The 16,813-nt window shown below is 46.9% G+C and overlaps 1 protein-coding gene across 4 annotated transcripts in view; it reads left to right on the forward strand.

Moving 5' to 3' along the window:
- The window catches only part of SFXN5 (sideroflexin 5), a 115,951-nt gene that overhangs the window by 14,752 nt on the left and 84,386 nt on the right, over positions 1-16,813 (forward strand). For all 4 annotated transcript variants that reach the window (XM_057557819.1, XM_057557817.1, XM_057557816.1 and 1 more), the window contains exon 3: positions 9,443-9,520. In XM_057557819.1, coding sequence (XP_057413802.1) covers positions 9,443-9,520 — 78 coding nt within the window. The remainder of the gene's footprint in view (positions 1-9,442; positions 9,521-16,813) is intronic.

Consider the following 16,813-nt stretch of genomic DNA (forward strand, 5'->3'; position numbering starts at 1 on the left):
GAGGAAAGAATCTCTTACCTGAGCCCCTCCCCCCAAAACTATTGGTGCTACCAGGAGGGCCAGTTCCCCCTTCTGCTGGGCTCAGTCCACAGACCATGGCTTATGTCTTCAAAGCACTGTTTCTCTCCCAGGGCCCTTGGCTGGTGTCCTGGGAGGGAGCGTGGGGTGGTGGCTGCCCAGGGGGAGGAGATCTGGACAGGCCTGTTCATCTGTGAGGACGGGAGGAGAGTGGAGAACATGAGGAGGTGGCTCTGGAAGCCAGAGTTTCCTGGGGTGGAAAGATCCTGGGCAGCTTGAGCCTTCTGGTGACCCGGTTCTGAGGGGCATTAGCTGAGTCAATGGATAGACTCATCTTGAGAGAGTTTTGCAGCTACTTGTTTGCAATTTATAACTGACCAAGCTTTAAAAAGATTCCAACCCTTGTATGTGTAATGAGGTGGAGCAAATTTTATTCACCATAATTTCTCTTAGGAAGAAGACTGTCATTGTTCTAAGAATGTCTTGAGCAAGGCTTCAGAAAGGGAGGAGGTTGCCTGCTTGACAGAGGGGGAAGAATTGTGCTTTTTGATCCTCCCAAAGAGAGGAGAGAGAAGGACCAAGAGGGGAAAACAGTGGGAAGGAGAGCGAGTAACCATGATGAACTGAAAGGCTAGTGTCTGGGGGCCCTTTTGAGATTGGTCATACATGCTTGTGAAAGTTGCTGTCCCCTCCACCGTCATTCCTGTGATATTGTCATAAAATCTGCCTGGCTCCTGAAGTCCAGCAAGAGTAAATTCTTTGGAGGGATCTTGAGGGGCTGTGAGTCTACTGTCAGGGTGCCGTGTGTGCAGGATTGGGCCTGAGGAAGGAAACCACCGGGACCTGGCAGAAGCCCTAGCTTTGTCCTTCCACATAGGTCATGGAATTAGATTTAGATCCCTAAGGGCAAGGCTGTACCAGCTGACATCTAAGTTACTTTAAATTATGAACTGAAGATGAAAGGGGTTTGCTATTCTGAACTCAATAATTATTTAAGAGAATGAATGGTTGGCAGATTATCATTCTGAAGGACATAGAAACCCAACTGAAACAGTGTTAATAACACCAACTCATTATTGGTATTGGTGTAGTAATCTGAAACTATTTTGGGTGTATTGTAGGACAGAATAAATCGTTATACTGATGTTGGGAACCAGGGTTCTCACCGTGGGAGTAGGGAGATACAAATATGGAGTAAGGGAAAAGACAAAAACTATGTGATGTTGTATTTGAATTGGAGGTATCAATATGAACTTATGATTTACACACACACACACACACACACACACTTACATTTATATTTCTCAATTTCCTGGCTCTGTTCACTGAAAAGTCCATGACACTCCAGTAACAATGAACATACTTAGCACTCAGATCTCGGTTTCTAAATACCATTACTTACAAAAAGGACCCAGGGCTTCTTGCAGGGATGGCCAAATCCACACCCAAGGCAAAGAGACCTGCTACAGAAAGTAAGAAATTGTTCATAGACTGATGGAGACACAGGAACAGAAAGTGGCTGCACCCCACTAGCCACATTTGGGACAATTCGAACATTAAGAAAAAGAAAAACAATGGATTATAATACATTGAATAATAATAAGAAGAATCCATGAGTCCATAGTAAAACTAAAAATGTGAAAGAGAGAAGCTCATATTCACAGAAGAATGTCAACAGAATTCACAGAAGAATCCTCAACAAAATAACTGATTTTGACAAGGATCATTAATGGATGCCATTTTCGTAGAGTCAAAGTTGTTGGGAAACAGGATATTCTTATGCTTTCAGGTAAGTATCACCTCCAAATATTATTTAGCAATTCCTAAGGGGAAAAGGTACCTTTACAGTGGAGAGCTTGGAGGACACCCCTTTAACCAGGTGACGAGGCAGCATCACTAACAATGAAAACAACTGATGTTGTGGGCCTCTTGATGTGATGTGGGTAGTAATCTCTAAATATTAAAGTCTAAAGAAGAAAATAAAAACTGCTCATCATCTCACCTGCAAGAAATAATCACAATTAACATTCTGGTACCTGTATATGTACAAAATTAGGATGGTTTGTATAATGTGTATATATATATAGATATAGATATATATGTATCTATATCTCACTCTATCTCTGTACAGACAGTCCCCAACTTAAGATGGACTTTATGATGGTGTGCAAGCGATACACATTCAGTGGAAATCATACTTCGAATTGTGAATTTTGATCATATCCTGGGCTAGTGATATGCGGTACAATACTCTCTCATGATGTTGGGCCGTGGCAGCCACAGGTCCCAGTCAGCCACGTGATCACGAGGCAAAACCGCCGATACACTTAGAACCATTCTGTACCCACACAACCATTCTGTTTTTCACTTTTAGTACAGTATTCAATGAATTACATGAGATATTCAACATTTTATTATAAAATAGCCTCTGTGTTAGATGATTTTGCCCAACTGTAGGCTAATGTAAGTGTTCTGAGCGTGTGTAAGGTAGGCCAGGCTAAGCTATGATGTTCGGTGGGCTAGATGTATTAAATGCTTTTTCAGCTTAAGATATGATATTTTCAGGAATTCCCTGGTGGTCCAGTGGTTAGGACTCCGTGCTTCCACTGCAGGGGGCACAGGTTCGATCCCAGGTCGGGGAACTAAGATCCTGCATGCTGTGTGGCATGGCCAAAAAAAAAAAAAAAAGATGATATTTTCACTTATAGTGGATTTCTCGGGATGAACCCCATCATGAGTCAAGGAAGATCTGTGTGTGTATTATGTATATATATGTATACATATATAAATATATATATTTAAAATCATGTGATATATGTATACATGATATATATATTTTTTTCCATGTAGCATATCATGAGCATTTTTGTTTTTTTAAAGAAACTCCTTTATTTATTTATTTATTTATTTTTGGCTCTGTGGGTCTTCGTTTCTGTGCGAGGGCTTTCCGTAGTTGCGGCAAGCGGGGGCCACTCTTCATGGCGGTGCGCGGGCCTCTCATCATCGCGGCCTCTCTTGTTGCGGAGCACAGGCTCCAGACGCGCAGGCTCAGTAATTGTGGCTCACGGGCCTAGTCGCTCCGCGGCATGTGGGATCTTCCCAGACCAGGGCTCGAACCCGTGTCCCCTACATTGGCAGGCAGATTCTCAACCACTGCGCTAACAGGGAAGCCCATGAGCATTTTTCCTTGTCATTAAATGTTGTTTCAAAATGTGTTTAATAACTGTATAGTAATCCATCATGTGGCTATTCTCTAACTTAATCATTTTCTCAGTTGACCATTTGGGTGGTTTCAAGTCTTTTGCCATTATAAATAATATTGCAGTAAATATCCTTTGTACATAAATCTCCCCATATTTCTCTTTATTTCCTTTGGATAAATTCCTGAAAGTAGAATTTCTGAATGAAAGGCATTTTAAGGCTTTTGATGTATATTGCCAAATTGCCCTGTAAATTCTACCAACCTGTACCAAGATTATATCAGTTTATGCTCTCAGTAGCAGTAAGTAAGGATGTCCATTTAAATGCATTCTAGACAGCATCAGATAGTCTAATTTTAAAATTTTTAATGGAATTTTTAATTTAAAATTTTCCAAATGTCGGTACCCTTATACACTTCAGGTTTTTGCCCATCTGTATCCGTTTTTGGCATACTTATTACATTGAACCCAGACTTTTTATTTGCTTTTATCATCTATTTCCAGGACTTTATAATTTTGGGAAATCATGTCTTATAGTATAAATAACCATCCCTGTTAGACTTTTAGGTCTAACAGGTAGGTTGTTTCCTACCTTTTGCTTTCCTGCAAAAAATAGTCTCCAGAAAATCATTTTTCATTTCTGCTAAATTTATTTTTTAGAAAAAAATTCCCAAGAGTAGGGTATCCAGGCTGGGGACCATGATTGTTTTTATAGTTCTTGGGGTAGCTGGACAGATTTATTTTCTAAAGGTCTGTACCACCTGTCACGCTGCCAGAATTATAGGGGTTTACTTCACATCGGTGTCCTGAACGTGACCAGAGGTCGGCCACAGGGAAACAGAGCTCTCCCCATGTGTCCCTGGTTTCCCCTTCCCTTGGGCCTCCCAGAGGGTATCTCATGGTTGGTGTGAGCCAAGAACCAATCTCAGCACAGATAACCCCGTGGGTCCCCAGACCGCTGGGAGGGAAGATGAGAGAAGGGCTTGAGACTCTGCCTGCACAGAAATCATTAGCTTTGGCCCCCAAATCCCACTGCTTGGGAGCCACAAAGAAATGGTTTAAGCTGTGGTTACAGACAAGGTAAGCATGCGCGGCGCTGCCCTTGGCAGATGCAAGACTGGCCCACGTGAGAGCAATCAAATACTCAGCGATCAGGGCAGGACGTGAAGTAATCTGCAGGCCCCGCCCCCCGCCCCCGCTGCCAGTTCATTCTCCCCTGACCATTGACACTCCCCTTCCTTCCTTCCTCCCTCCCTCCCTTTTTTTTTTTTTTTAAAGTTCTGCAAGCTTTGAGACTCCCAAACTTTTGACTGTCTGAAATGCCCATGTTTCAATTGTACCGCTTTCGCTAAACATGCTCTGCAATTTCTCTGTGTGCAATTTCTCCTTCCCTTTCTTACATGGGGTGCCCGGCCCCAGTAGGCATCAGCTTTTCAGGATGCAGGCATTGCTGTGGTTGCTCTGGGAGACCACCCCTCTCTCAGTTACCGACAGTCATGAGGACAGGAGGCTCTTCTGTGTTCATGTCTCATAGAAATGGCCCAGAGCTGGGATTGAGGGGACTTCGTGTTCCTAGGTGCCACCCACCCGCTCTGTGACCCTGGGTGCCAAAATGCGCTTCCCGCTCACGCCCCAAATGCACCAAATTCCTTTCAGAGAAAGGAATGCCTACATGGTTCTGTAATATTCACACACAGGGGTATTCTCATCCACATCCTGTGTGAACTGGGCATGCATGGCCTCTTGGAATCCCAGGATTCTGTAAAACCAGCATCATCATCGAGGGACTCTGGCCTGCTGCTTTGGAAGCTGGATCCCTAACCCTGACCATACCCTTCACTTCTCCCCCCCAGCAGTCTCAGTCATTCATTTTTGTTAAATGCTCATTGTGTGTGGCCCTGTGTTGGTGATGGGCTGGGGTAGGTGTGTCCTGCAGTTCTGCAAAGATACCTAAAACAAGTCCCCTGCTCCCTGCACCTTGCAGTCTCTGACAGATAACATGGGCACACGCTGGTAAGTGGTCAGGGACCTCAGAGAGGTGCACACCAAATGCTCTCTGGCTGTTCAGAGGATGGAGAGAACATTTCTGGAAGATTCCTGGAGAAGATGGCCCTGAGCCTTGAAGGATGGATGGGGATGGGGATAGACTGTTGGGGAGGAAGGATGTCCTCCTCCCCAAGGGTGGTGGGGGGAACAGTGTGGGCAAGATCAGGAGGTGGGAACCTGTAGGTACCACCTGGGGAGTGGGTCCTTTATCAGAAGTGGGGGTGAAATGTTTCTGGGTGTTCCTCACATCCTGACCAGGTGCTGTCACTCCCATCATATATTTTAACATATTAAATATTATAATAAATATTTAAATCATTTTGACATCCTCCCTAGACAAGCATGGATTATACTCAGTCTGCATTTAGGGGCTACAGGGTACCCCCTTCCCTCAAAAAAAGATTAGCTTTGCTTCTGATGACTTTCCTCATCTTTCTTTTTTGTGCCTTTCCTTCCTGTGTCCCACCATCCCCATTCCTGTCCGGCAGGGTGTCCTGCCTCTCTGCCACCACCCTAACACTCCATGCCTGCCCTTTTGCTTCCTTCTTCCCCTCAGGGCCTTGGGGTGGGACCTCTGTTTAAATTCTCTGCCCTGAAACAGACCTCCCAGGTGCCTGTTTCCTGAGGGAGTTTCCGGAGACCATGCCCCATCAAATACACGTGCTGTGACACTTTCTGGCAGTCTGGTGATGGAGTCTGGGAAGCAACATTGGGCCGTCCCTCCCCCAGCCCAGGGCTCCAGAGAAGGGCCTGCAGCCTTGTCTCCAAGCCAGCTGGGCCCCTCACCATCTTTGCATTGAGGGCCTAGCTGCCTGTTTGTTCCTGGTTGAAACGACCTCCTACAAAGATCACCCTGCCATTGACCTCCAGCTTTCCCCATCCCTCTCAAGCATCACAATGCACTGGGGTGAGAGGAGGGTTTAAAGCAAACCTATCCCTCAAGTCTCCCTGAAAACCATCCCCTTCTCTGCTGTGAAGAGTCCAGCTCCCAGGACAGCCAGCCCTCAGGGACCTCTCAAGACAAGTGGCCTGGGGCCTTGCCTGTCCCACAGAGGCGCTAGGAGCCCCAACCCCTCAGCCTCTGACCTGGGGTGCCAAGCTGAGGCTTAGCAAGGCCCAGAGGCAGAAAAGCACATTCTAGCTTTCCCCAGTCCTGCATTCGCAGACTTGTCTTGAGAAACTTTGGATCTGGTTCTTTCTCAATGCATGCCAAGATCAGGGCTCTTTGGAACTTACTCCTGAGACAAGAGGCCTCCCTTTGATGACCGTGTCAAATGAGATGGAATCTGGCCAGGTTCTTAGAGGAACTCAGGAGAATCCCTGGAGTGGGAAAATAATGAGAAAGCGGGGCCATTCACCATTCAGGGTGGAAAGTAGAGCATTCATTGTCGGGGCAGAGGCTGAGGCTGGGAGGAAGCAGGCTTGGGGTGGGGAGCTGGCCGCATCACTAGGAAGTTTTGGGGGGTTGCAGGGACAGCAAAGGTCTGACTAAACTCTGGGCTCGAATACTAAACCGCTCACTTTCTGTATGACCTTAAGCAAGTTAAAACCAACAATCAACAGGAAAAACAAATGTATTAAGTCTAGAAGGAAAATCATCACTTTTGCAAGTGGTATGTTTACAGGTGATTAAAATTTTTTTGTGTGCTTTCAATTTTTCTGCCGTTTTCTCTAAACAGCATGGATTACTAGTATAACTGGCAAAACAAAAACAAAAACCACAAAGCTATCTGTACTTTGGAAACGAACAATTCTGGGAAAGGACTCTGCAATTCAGGGATTGGTATGCGTATATTTGAAAGGGGAGAGGCAGTGCTTTCCAGCAGTCAGGCTACACCCAAGTAAGAAATTTTCCTGGCCCCCTGACAGCCCGGCTGGCTTGTCTGGGCTGGCAGTTAGTCCTGCTATTTCAGTACAGCAGGTGGCTGTACATGCCCCATCCTATGTGACCACTGTCAGCCTGCTCAGCAAATGCCCCACGGGGTGCTCTCCCTGGGGCTGCATGCTGCCTTTAGACCAGGGGCTTCTGTTGAGGTCTCTCTGCACTCCCGTCCTTAGCCAGGTTTGTCCCTTGGTCAAAGGGGAACACGGTGGCTTCCCTGGGTTTCTTCCCCCACGATGAGCATCCCTGATGCCTGGGTTCCTCACGTGACCTTGACATAGGCTGCCTTCTCTCACTGTTGTCACTATTTATTGTTGATTTTTTTTTATTGTTGATGTTTTGAGGTATAACATACATACAGGAAAATGCACAAATCTTAAGTGTATGGCCTAATGGATTTTGACATATGTTTATACCATGTCACCACCAGTCAGATCAAGACACTGAACATTTCCATTATTCCAGAGGGTTCCCTCATGCCCTTTCCAAGTCAGTACCACCCCCCCACCCCGCCCTGCCCCAAGGTAACACTATAATGACCTCTACCACCATAGGTGCATTTTGCCTGTTTTTGAATTTTATATATACTTTATTTATTTATTTAGGCTGCTCTGGGTCTTAGTTGCGGCACGTGGGATCTTCATAGTGGCATGTTTAGTTGCGGCATGCAGGATCTTTAGTTGCGTTGTGGCATGCGTGTGGGATCTAGTTCACCAACCAGGGATCGAACCCTGGCCCCCTGCACTGGGAGCATGGAGTCTTACCCACTGGACCACCAGGGAAGTCCCATGAATTTTATATATACTTTTCTGTGTTTGCCTTCTTTTGCTTATCATTATGTGTATCAGCCTTCTATTATTATGTAACAAATCACCCCAAAATTTAGTGGCTTGAAACAACAAAAAGCAATTCTTTTGCTCACTGATCTTCAGTTTGGGCAGGGCTTACAGGGGATGGTTTTTCTCTGCTCCATGCAGCTTCGGCTAGGGCAGCTTGACTGGGGAAGATCCATTTCAAGATGGCTCACTTTCATGGCAGGCAAGTTGGTGCTGACCATTAGCTGGCGGCTTAACTGGAGCCCCAGGCCCTCAGTTCTTATCCACATGGGTCTCTCAGTAGCCTGCTCGGGCGTCCTTAACACTATGATGGCTGAGTTCCGAGAGAGAGTGAGCATCCCAAGAGAACAAGGTGGAAGTGCAAGGCATTTCTATGACCTAGCCTCAGAGGTCACACAGCCTCACCTTGGCTATACCCTATTGTTGAGGCAGTCACAAAGGCCTGCTCAGGATCAAGGGGAGGGGACATAGACTGTACCTCTGGATGGGGCATGTGGGAAAGTTCTAGAAGAACATGGGGGATGAGAGATATGGGGGTGCCAATCCGGGGAAGATTCATCCACATTGTAACATATATTTGTAGTTCGCTTTTTTAAATGCGGTATAATATTTCATTGTGTGCATATACCACAGTTTACTTATCTAATCTATTACTGACATTTGAATTGTTTCCAGTTTGGGGCTATTTGAAGAGTGCCACTATGAATATTCTTATACAAGTCTTTCGGTGGATAAAGGCTGCCTTCTCTCACTGTTGCTGTCTCTTTAGCTTTTAAGATTTTAAAAATCATAACAATTCTATCCTTTTATTTTTTTTCTTTCCCCATCAGTTACTGTGGCCATATGTATTTTAGTATGTAAATCTCTGCTAGTGTTTTTTAAATGTTGGGAAGAAATTATATAAGTATTACATAAATATGTTCTCTTTATAAAAACATTCAATATTACAATTAAGATTAAAGTTCCTCCCGACACCGCTTGCCAAGTCTGAGCCCTTTCCTCCTACCCCGAGGTAACCCCTGTCACCAGTTTGGTGGGTCTCCTCCTAGAGCATTTTTGATGCATTTTCTCACATAAATATTCTCATAGGAAATATTGTTTTCTATGTGTGTGTGTTTTGTTTGTTTGGTACAACGAACGGCATCATACAGCTCTGCAGTTTGCTTTCTCACTTAAAAAAATATCTTGGAGATATGGCCATGTAGATCTACTTTACTTTTAAACTGCTGAATAACGTTCCATAGTATTATCATGCCACTGCCATTTAGCCATTTCCCTATGAAAGGACATTTAGGCTGTAGCCTTCTTTAATGTTTTGCGTGAGTCCGATGAACTGGAAGGCAGGCCTTGTACACTGTAAATATAGTCAGTGCTTGATCAGTACTGATGCACGCCTGCAAGGAAAGGGTTGCCAGAGCCCTGGATGTGTGCCCCTCAATGTCCCTTTTCTTTGCCTGCAGAGACGTCTCAGAGAGGCTGTGCAGCTGCTGGAAGACTACAAGCATGGGACCCTGCGTCCGGGGATTACTAACGAGCAGGTAACTCTGCTAGAGGTGGGGAGGGAAAGGAAGGTGGCAAATTCACCACCCACTCCCTGCAGCCAGAACCACTTCTCTTCCCTTCAAAATCCACTTCTACTGCTGCTACATCCCTTGTGGACTTCTGGCTTTTTCGAAGGGATATTCAAGTCTCTCCTGTAACCTGGGTCTGGTAGGGAGGCTGATAAGGCTAGAGAGGCCTAAGGCAGTAGTTTGCTGGAGCTAACGTGTGCATCTTTTCCCAATTCCACATTCAGTGACATCACAGTGATGGCTTGAAATCATCCACAATAGGAGAACTTACACCATGGAAATTGGCAAATACTATAAATCAGGACATTTTTCTCAAAGAATCAAGTATTAAACATTTACCAGCATACCACTACCCAAGAGTTCAGAGGGTGGGAAAGATAGGGGAGGATGGTGGGGAGGAGGCTAAAACACTGTAATTTCATTTTTTTATATCATGTAGGAACTTGAATTAGAACCAATTGAAATGCTGATGGTTTTGATTAGTTTGGGGGAAGGGTAGGGAGATGTAGTTTAGAGGGCAGCTCTAGAGCTCTAGTGACTGTAGAGACAGATGGTTGATGTGCTGAAGTTTTTCTTTTTGTTCATAAGCTTTATTTTAAAATCTATTAAAAATTAATCTCACAGTTTTTTTCAAAGTAATCTATGTGCATAGTTCAAAAAGTCAAATAGTACTAAAACACTTGTAAGGAAAAATAGTATGTTGCCCCATCCCTCCTCAATTCCCATTTCTATTCCCCAGAAGCAAATACTGTTAGGTGTTTCTTCAGTTAGAAACCTATATTTCAAACTAACATGCTTATCTATACCGCTATTTCTCAAGTAGTTCTTTTGTATTATCTATTACGGTAGTTGAGGATTCAGCTCTCTTATTATTCACGCCCCTAAACACATTTCTCTCCCCTACCCTCATCATCCTCCCCAAATAGTTATCATAGTTTTGGGGTTTATGGATATTCAATATTCACATTATTACAATTATATGAATAATATTACAACTTTGTTGTACATGATTATGTTCCCTATCCTTTTTGACTTTATGTTTTACCTGGATTTAATAATTGCCTCATTTTTTCTCATTAACATAGTTTTCCTTGTACCATCTCAAATTCTTACTGCACCCTGTAGCAGCCTTTTGATATTTCCAGTGCCTCCTTTCAATCTGAAGACTCCTGTCTTTCAGTTCCATTATTTTTCTCTGTAATTTTCATTTCTGGAGCCCACCTCCCTCCAACTCCAGGCCTTCCTCTTGGTATACACCTTCATTTTAGTGGAACACCTCTTCTGGTGGCTTCCTGAAAAAAGGCAAATGGGAAGAAAATTTTGAATCCTTTTAGATCTGAAAAAAGGGTAATTTGTAATTGTAATTCTGCACTCAGCTTTAACTGACAGTTTGGCTGAGGAGAAAATTCCAATTTTTAGGTTGATAATCATTTTCCTTCAGAATTTTGAAGACATTGCTCTTCTGGCTTCCAGTCTAGCTGTTGAAAAAGCCAATGCTATTTTACTCCTGATTCTTTGCAAGTGACCTGTTTTCTTTCTTTCGGAATGTTTAGGATGTTCTCTTTATCTATACAGTTTATTTCTAAAATTCCACAATGCCATCTCTTTTAAAATTCATTATTTTGGGTTCCTGGTAACCCCTTTCAATCTGAAGACTCCTATCTCTCAGTTCTGGCAACTTTTCTTATACTGTTTCTTTGATAATTTCTTCTCATTCTGGAATTCCTATTAGTCAAATATTCAACATCTTAGATTAACACTCAGATTTTCTTATCCTTTTTTTCTCTCCTATTCCTTCACCTTGTCCCTCTGCTTGGCTTTACAGGAAATTTCCTTGAGTTTATATTCAACATGTCTATTGAATTTCTAACTTCAGCTAGTATAATTTTAATTTCTGAGAGCTATTTGTTTATTTTCTTTGTTCTTTTTAACAGGATCCTCTTCCTGTTCTGTAAATACAGTATCTTCTCATTTGTCTGCATTCTGGAAGCCAAGTAGGGGAAGGAGGCTGGAGTCCCAATATTCACTTTGCAGATTTTCATTAATTTCCCTGCTTTTAGCCTCACCTGCTCCCGCTCTCCACTGGGCTAGTTTTCCCAAGTCTGGAGTCACTTGGATTCAGTTTCTCCAGAAGGTTGATAAACTTCCCTTGCCTGGGGGATACAGGTGAGGGTGGTAGGAGTCATCTAGCTGTGCGGGGAAGGCCGAGGGGTTCTACTGCTTTGAATACAGATTTTCAACCAAATCCCTGTGTTTAGCCCTATGATTAACTCTTTGTTCCTGGGGTGCATGGTCCCTCCAAGTCCTGAACTTTGCTGGTGCCCTGGGGGTGGTGGCCTGGCTTCTTTTTTTTTTAAGATTTTTTTTTTTTTTTTGATGTGGACCATTTTAAAAGTCTTTATTGAATTTGTTACAATATTGCTTCTGTTTTTATGTTTTGGTTTTTTGGCCGCGAGGCATGTGGGATCTTAGCTCCCCAATCAGGGATCAAACCCGCCACCCCCTGCACTGGAACGTAAAGTCTTAACCACTGGACCGCCAGGGAAGCCCCATGGCCCAGCTTCTTAAGTGTGCCTTCTGCAGGCATTGAGGGGAGGCTTCCTCCTCTCTGCTGGGTCAGTTACTAAAACTCTACTCATTCTCCATCCAAAACATGTTACTGTCCCTCCTCTGCTGTTGTCTTCTCTTCTGTTCCGTTGGTGACTCTGTGAGACACCGCCCCTGCCTTCTAGCACCTTTAGGTACAAAGCCCAAGCTGAGGCCCTGTGCTGCCACATGACACACTGGTACCTGGCGGGGTGTTCCATAGGGTGGGTAGCTAAGCCGTCAGCCCTCCCCAGTCCAGTTTGTTTCACTCACTATGTATGGAGCACCTACAGGCCAGTGTTGGTGCTAGGGCCTGGGGAGAAGCTAGAGGAGGATCCTGCCTCGTGGACTCCCCAGGATCTAGGCAACGACAGTGAAAACACATGATGCTGTGGGAGAGCAGAGGGAGGAGTAACCTGCCCAGACTAGGGGAGTCTGGAAGAGAGTTCTAGCCTGAGATTTGAGGGATGAGTAGGGTCTGGTGAGGAGGAGGTGGTGCATAGGAGGAGTCCAGGTGAGGAATCACATCATGGACATAGAGAGAATGGGGCCTCCAGAGGAAGGGACAGGTGAATGTGCTGGACTGCAGCCCACAACGTGGAGGGAGGGCAGAGGTACCAACAGAGGCAGCCCCTTGGCCGGATGTCCTTGTGCGGGGCCCTGGAAGTGACGTGAGCTGCTGCAGTGCTGGTAAGGCAGGGTCCATCTTCAGGTGTCTGCGTTGCCTGCTGAGTTGGGGGCAGCCGTCAGCAGGGAGGGCAGGCTGGGATCTCCCCATTCCTGAGCGTGGTGCTGCCATCTGGCCGTGGGCACCGAGGAGCCTGGGTGGTGTGACCTGACACGCCCCTCTCTAGGCCAGAGTAGTCCTCAGACTGTGGCAGTTCCTCGTGGACCTGTCAGGGGTGGTCCAGCCTCCAGGCCCTTCCTGATCCTGTGTCTGCTCCCAGCCCAAGCTCCCCTCTAGCCTGTCTTCACCCCTTGGGACTCCTTCCTGCTTTCAGAGTTTGGGGAATGAGGCCATGTTTCCCCTCTTTGCTCCCTTCAGTAGCTTAAAGCTGCCTGTCTTGTTTTCTGGGCCTCCTTTGTTTTCCATCCTGAAAGCCCCCATGTGCCTCCAGGGAGCTGGGAGGAGGGGAGAGGGTGGGGGGGCCCTGGCACTAGCTGTGCTTCCCGGTTCTGGCTCACGTTGGTAATGCCTGCAGCGTCCATCTGGAGGCTGGGTAGCACAGTGCTCTAGGTGCGAGCCTGCTGCTGAGTCCCCCTAATAAGCAGATTGCCCGTCCCCCGCCCTCCTGGCTCCCCAGAGCACTGGGATTGGGCTCTGCTGCAGATCTCACAGTGCTTCCCTCCCTGGGCCTCATCTGCAGAGCCACAACCCCTCTGGCTTCCAGAGCCACAGGAAGAAACGATGGGTGGTGACATACCAGCTCAGGATCTGGGGAAGCCTCAGCGGTCGGGAATTCATGAAGGCCCCATTCCTGGTTCAGGCTGGCCCTGCTCAAGGGTCATGCCTGTGCTGTCTGAAGAGGCCCAGGATGGTTCTTGACCTCATTGTGGACAGCGGCCTTGTGTGTTCTTGGGCTCTGTGCCTGCCCTGATGTCCTTTTGCGGGTGTGTGAGTCAGAAGCCCGTGGCTGTGTCTTGATGCCTGTGGGCCTGTCCCGATGTCACGGGTACCACTGGGTATCCTATGCACTAATTTGTTATCTAACCTGCCCTCCAGTTACAACATCCCACCAGGGGGTTTGTGCAAGCAGATTGATAGTTTATTCCCCCCTGATGGCCTTGGTTAGCGGGTGACTGATACCTCCTCCAGAGACTGTTAACTTGTTGAAAGGTTGCTATACCGACGAAAAATTAGTCCTGAGGATAAAATAAAAATAAGTATAATTTACTCTTTGGGCTGACAGGTAGAAATTTGATGGGCTAGGAACCCTAATAAGGACTGCAGCTATCAGTTAAACAACAAAGCCATAGATGAGAGCAAAAACGTAAGCCCGGGCAGCTAAGCTTCTGGACGTTTGCTGTGCTGTGTGCATTTTATATGCCAGGGCCTTGCTGGAATGGTTTGACGTGGATGGAGATGGGTGGGGTTCAGTATGGAACGCTCCCCCATGGTAATGAGCCATCACTCACCGCGAGCTCACCAAGGGCCAGGAGCCGTGTTAATATTTGCACTTTACAAGTGTTATCTCAATTAATCTTCACAGAAACGCTGTTTGGTAGATGCCTATATTAGCCCCATTTTAAAAGTAAGAAAACTGAGGCTCAGAGAGATTCTATTACTTACCTCAGGTCACATAACTAGTATGTGGTGGGACAGGAACGCTGGGCCTGGAAGATCCAATGCCCATCTCTCACCCACTATCTGAAGGTGGATTTGGAAGGGAAGGTGATACCCTGGAGTGGAATGTGTATGCTAATACGGGGCAGAGTGAGTGGGTGGGGTAGGGGTGCTGTCAGAGGAGCTTAGTGTGTGTGCACGTCTCGCAGCCCTAGTCACACTGTGCGGTTAACCCTGCCGGGCCAGGTCATGGGCATCTGCGGGGCACCCGGTACGTGAAAGGCGCTGCGGCAGGTGGGCGCGGGGCAGGTGCCTGCCCTTACGCAGCCAGCTCCCGCGCAGGCGCACAGGTAAGCAGGCGCCTGGAGGCAGGCTGGTGGCGAGGCGCTTTGGAGTTACGCTACGGTAGTAGGAGTTCAGCGGTGAGAGACTCCTGAGAACGCAGGTGCTGAGGAAGGGCTTCATGCAGGGGAACGCAAGTGGTTGGATGTAGAACGTAAGGAGAGACCCAAGGCCTGGGAGGGACGTCTCTGTAAGTAACAAAGGCCGAGAAGTAGAGTGGAGAGAGAGAGAGAGAGCGTGATGAGAGAAAGAGAGAGAGAGAGGGAGAGAAGTTGAGAGAGGAAGCTGGGAGGTTTCGGGCCAGATTGTGAAAGTTTTGGAAACCCAGAGAGGTGCTGGCTGTGTTGTACTGCAGCAAGGGAGGAGCAGGACCGTGGAACTGCGATCAGATCATTCTGTGCCAGGTAGATGGCGAGGGGTCATTGCCGATAAGGAAACCAGCTTGGGAGCGACTGGGGTGGTCGGAGTGAGGGGGGCAGGTCTCTGCGGGCCACTGTAGGCTTCTGAGTGGCTGTTCTGGCCCATCATTACACATTCCCCAGAGGCTGGGAACCCGCCCACCTTACTCCGAGCCTACGCAGCACCCAGCATAGCATATTGGTTGCTCAGAGGCCCCGTGTAGGATGGATTCTGCCTGCAACCCGCCAAGAAAGGGCAGCAGAGATGTAAGAGATCCTGCCAGTCTCCTCCCCTGGCAGAGCAGAAATGGGGTCAGCTGTGTTTGGGCTTTGCTGAAAATAGAAGAGAAGATACTGGAGAGTTAAAAATACTTCCACCCTGAATCTTCTCTGGGTATCAGCAGGATTGTCAGAAGCTTGGCCGACATCCCCCTCTTACCCTGACCCCTAGCCAGAGACTTCTGGGGTCCTGATCAGCACCCAGCCCCTCCGGGGCAGCTACAGGTTGGCCCTTATCATTAGCACAAAATAGGCAAGTGATTAGTATTAGCTGAAGCATATGCATGATGTGCTAGGAGTTGTACTGGGTGCTGTAGACTCATCTGTTGGCTGGGTCATTGTGGTGGCCTCCTGGGTGGTCTCCCCATTCTACCTGGGCACCCTCTGCTCATTCCCAATATAGTACTCAGAGTGATCTGTGAGAATATACATTACACGGTTCTCTGCTCCAGGGTTTCTCGGCCTCAGCACGATTGGCATTTGGGGCTGGATCGTTCTTTGTCATGGGGGCTGTCCTGTGCACTGTAGGACATTTAGCAACACCCCTGGCTTCTACCCACTGGGTACCAGTTAATGACAACCAGACATTTCCAGATGGCCCCTGGTGAAAAATTGCCCTCCTGTTAAGAACCACAGCTATAGTAAAAACTCAGAGTAAAAGCCACGGTCCTTAGCACAAGCTGCAACACCCCAATTCCTCTCTGATTTTGTCTCCTACTACTCTTTCCCTTATTCAGTCCACTTCAGTCACACTGGCCTCCTTGATGTCCCTCAAACATGCTGGGGAGGCCCACTCTGCCTCAGGGCCTTTGCACTGGCTGTTCTGCTGGACAGAATAATCTCCAACCAGTTATCTGCATGGCTCACTCCCTCCTTCAGGTATTTCCTCCAAAGTCACCTCAATGAAAACTACCCTGACCACCTTACTATACATCATCCTACTTGAGAATTTCTCCGGGGAAAGAAAAGTCAAGGGAAGCAAAAGAAGGAGCCACTAGGGTCAGAGGCAGGACAAGAGATGGAATTTTGGGGGGCCATGGCCAGTGGGGGGGATCCAGGGACTAGAGGTGCTTCTGGGGGTGGGGGAATGCAGCCTCAGTGTCTCCCCCTTCCCTCTACCACCCCAGCTCCAGCCCTGGTCTTTTCACCCCTCTCCCCTATGACAGGAGCTGTGGCCCTGGTCATGTCACTGTGTTCCTGTGTCCCCTGAGTATTCCCCATCCTTCACCCCTCCTTTTGCAAGGACCCTACTGCAATAAATTTTTTAAAAAATCCATCCTTGCTGCTAGTACACACCCCCTATCCTTACCCTGTTCTACTTTCCCATGTTTCTTGAAGCCCTCATCCTTCTAACATATGAGAAAATTTACT

This window comes from Balaenoptera acutorostrata, chromosome 12 (genome assembly GCF_949987535.1).
Source record: "Balaenoptera acutorostrata chromosome 12, mBalAcu1.1, whole genome shotgun sequence".
Taxonomy (NCBI): Eukaryota; Metazoa; Chordata; class Mammalia; order Artiodactyla; family Balaenopteridae; genus Balaenoptera; species Balaenoptera acutorostrata.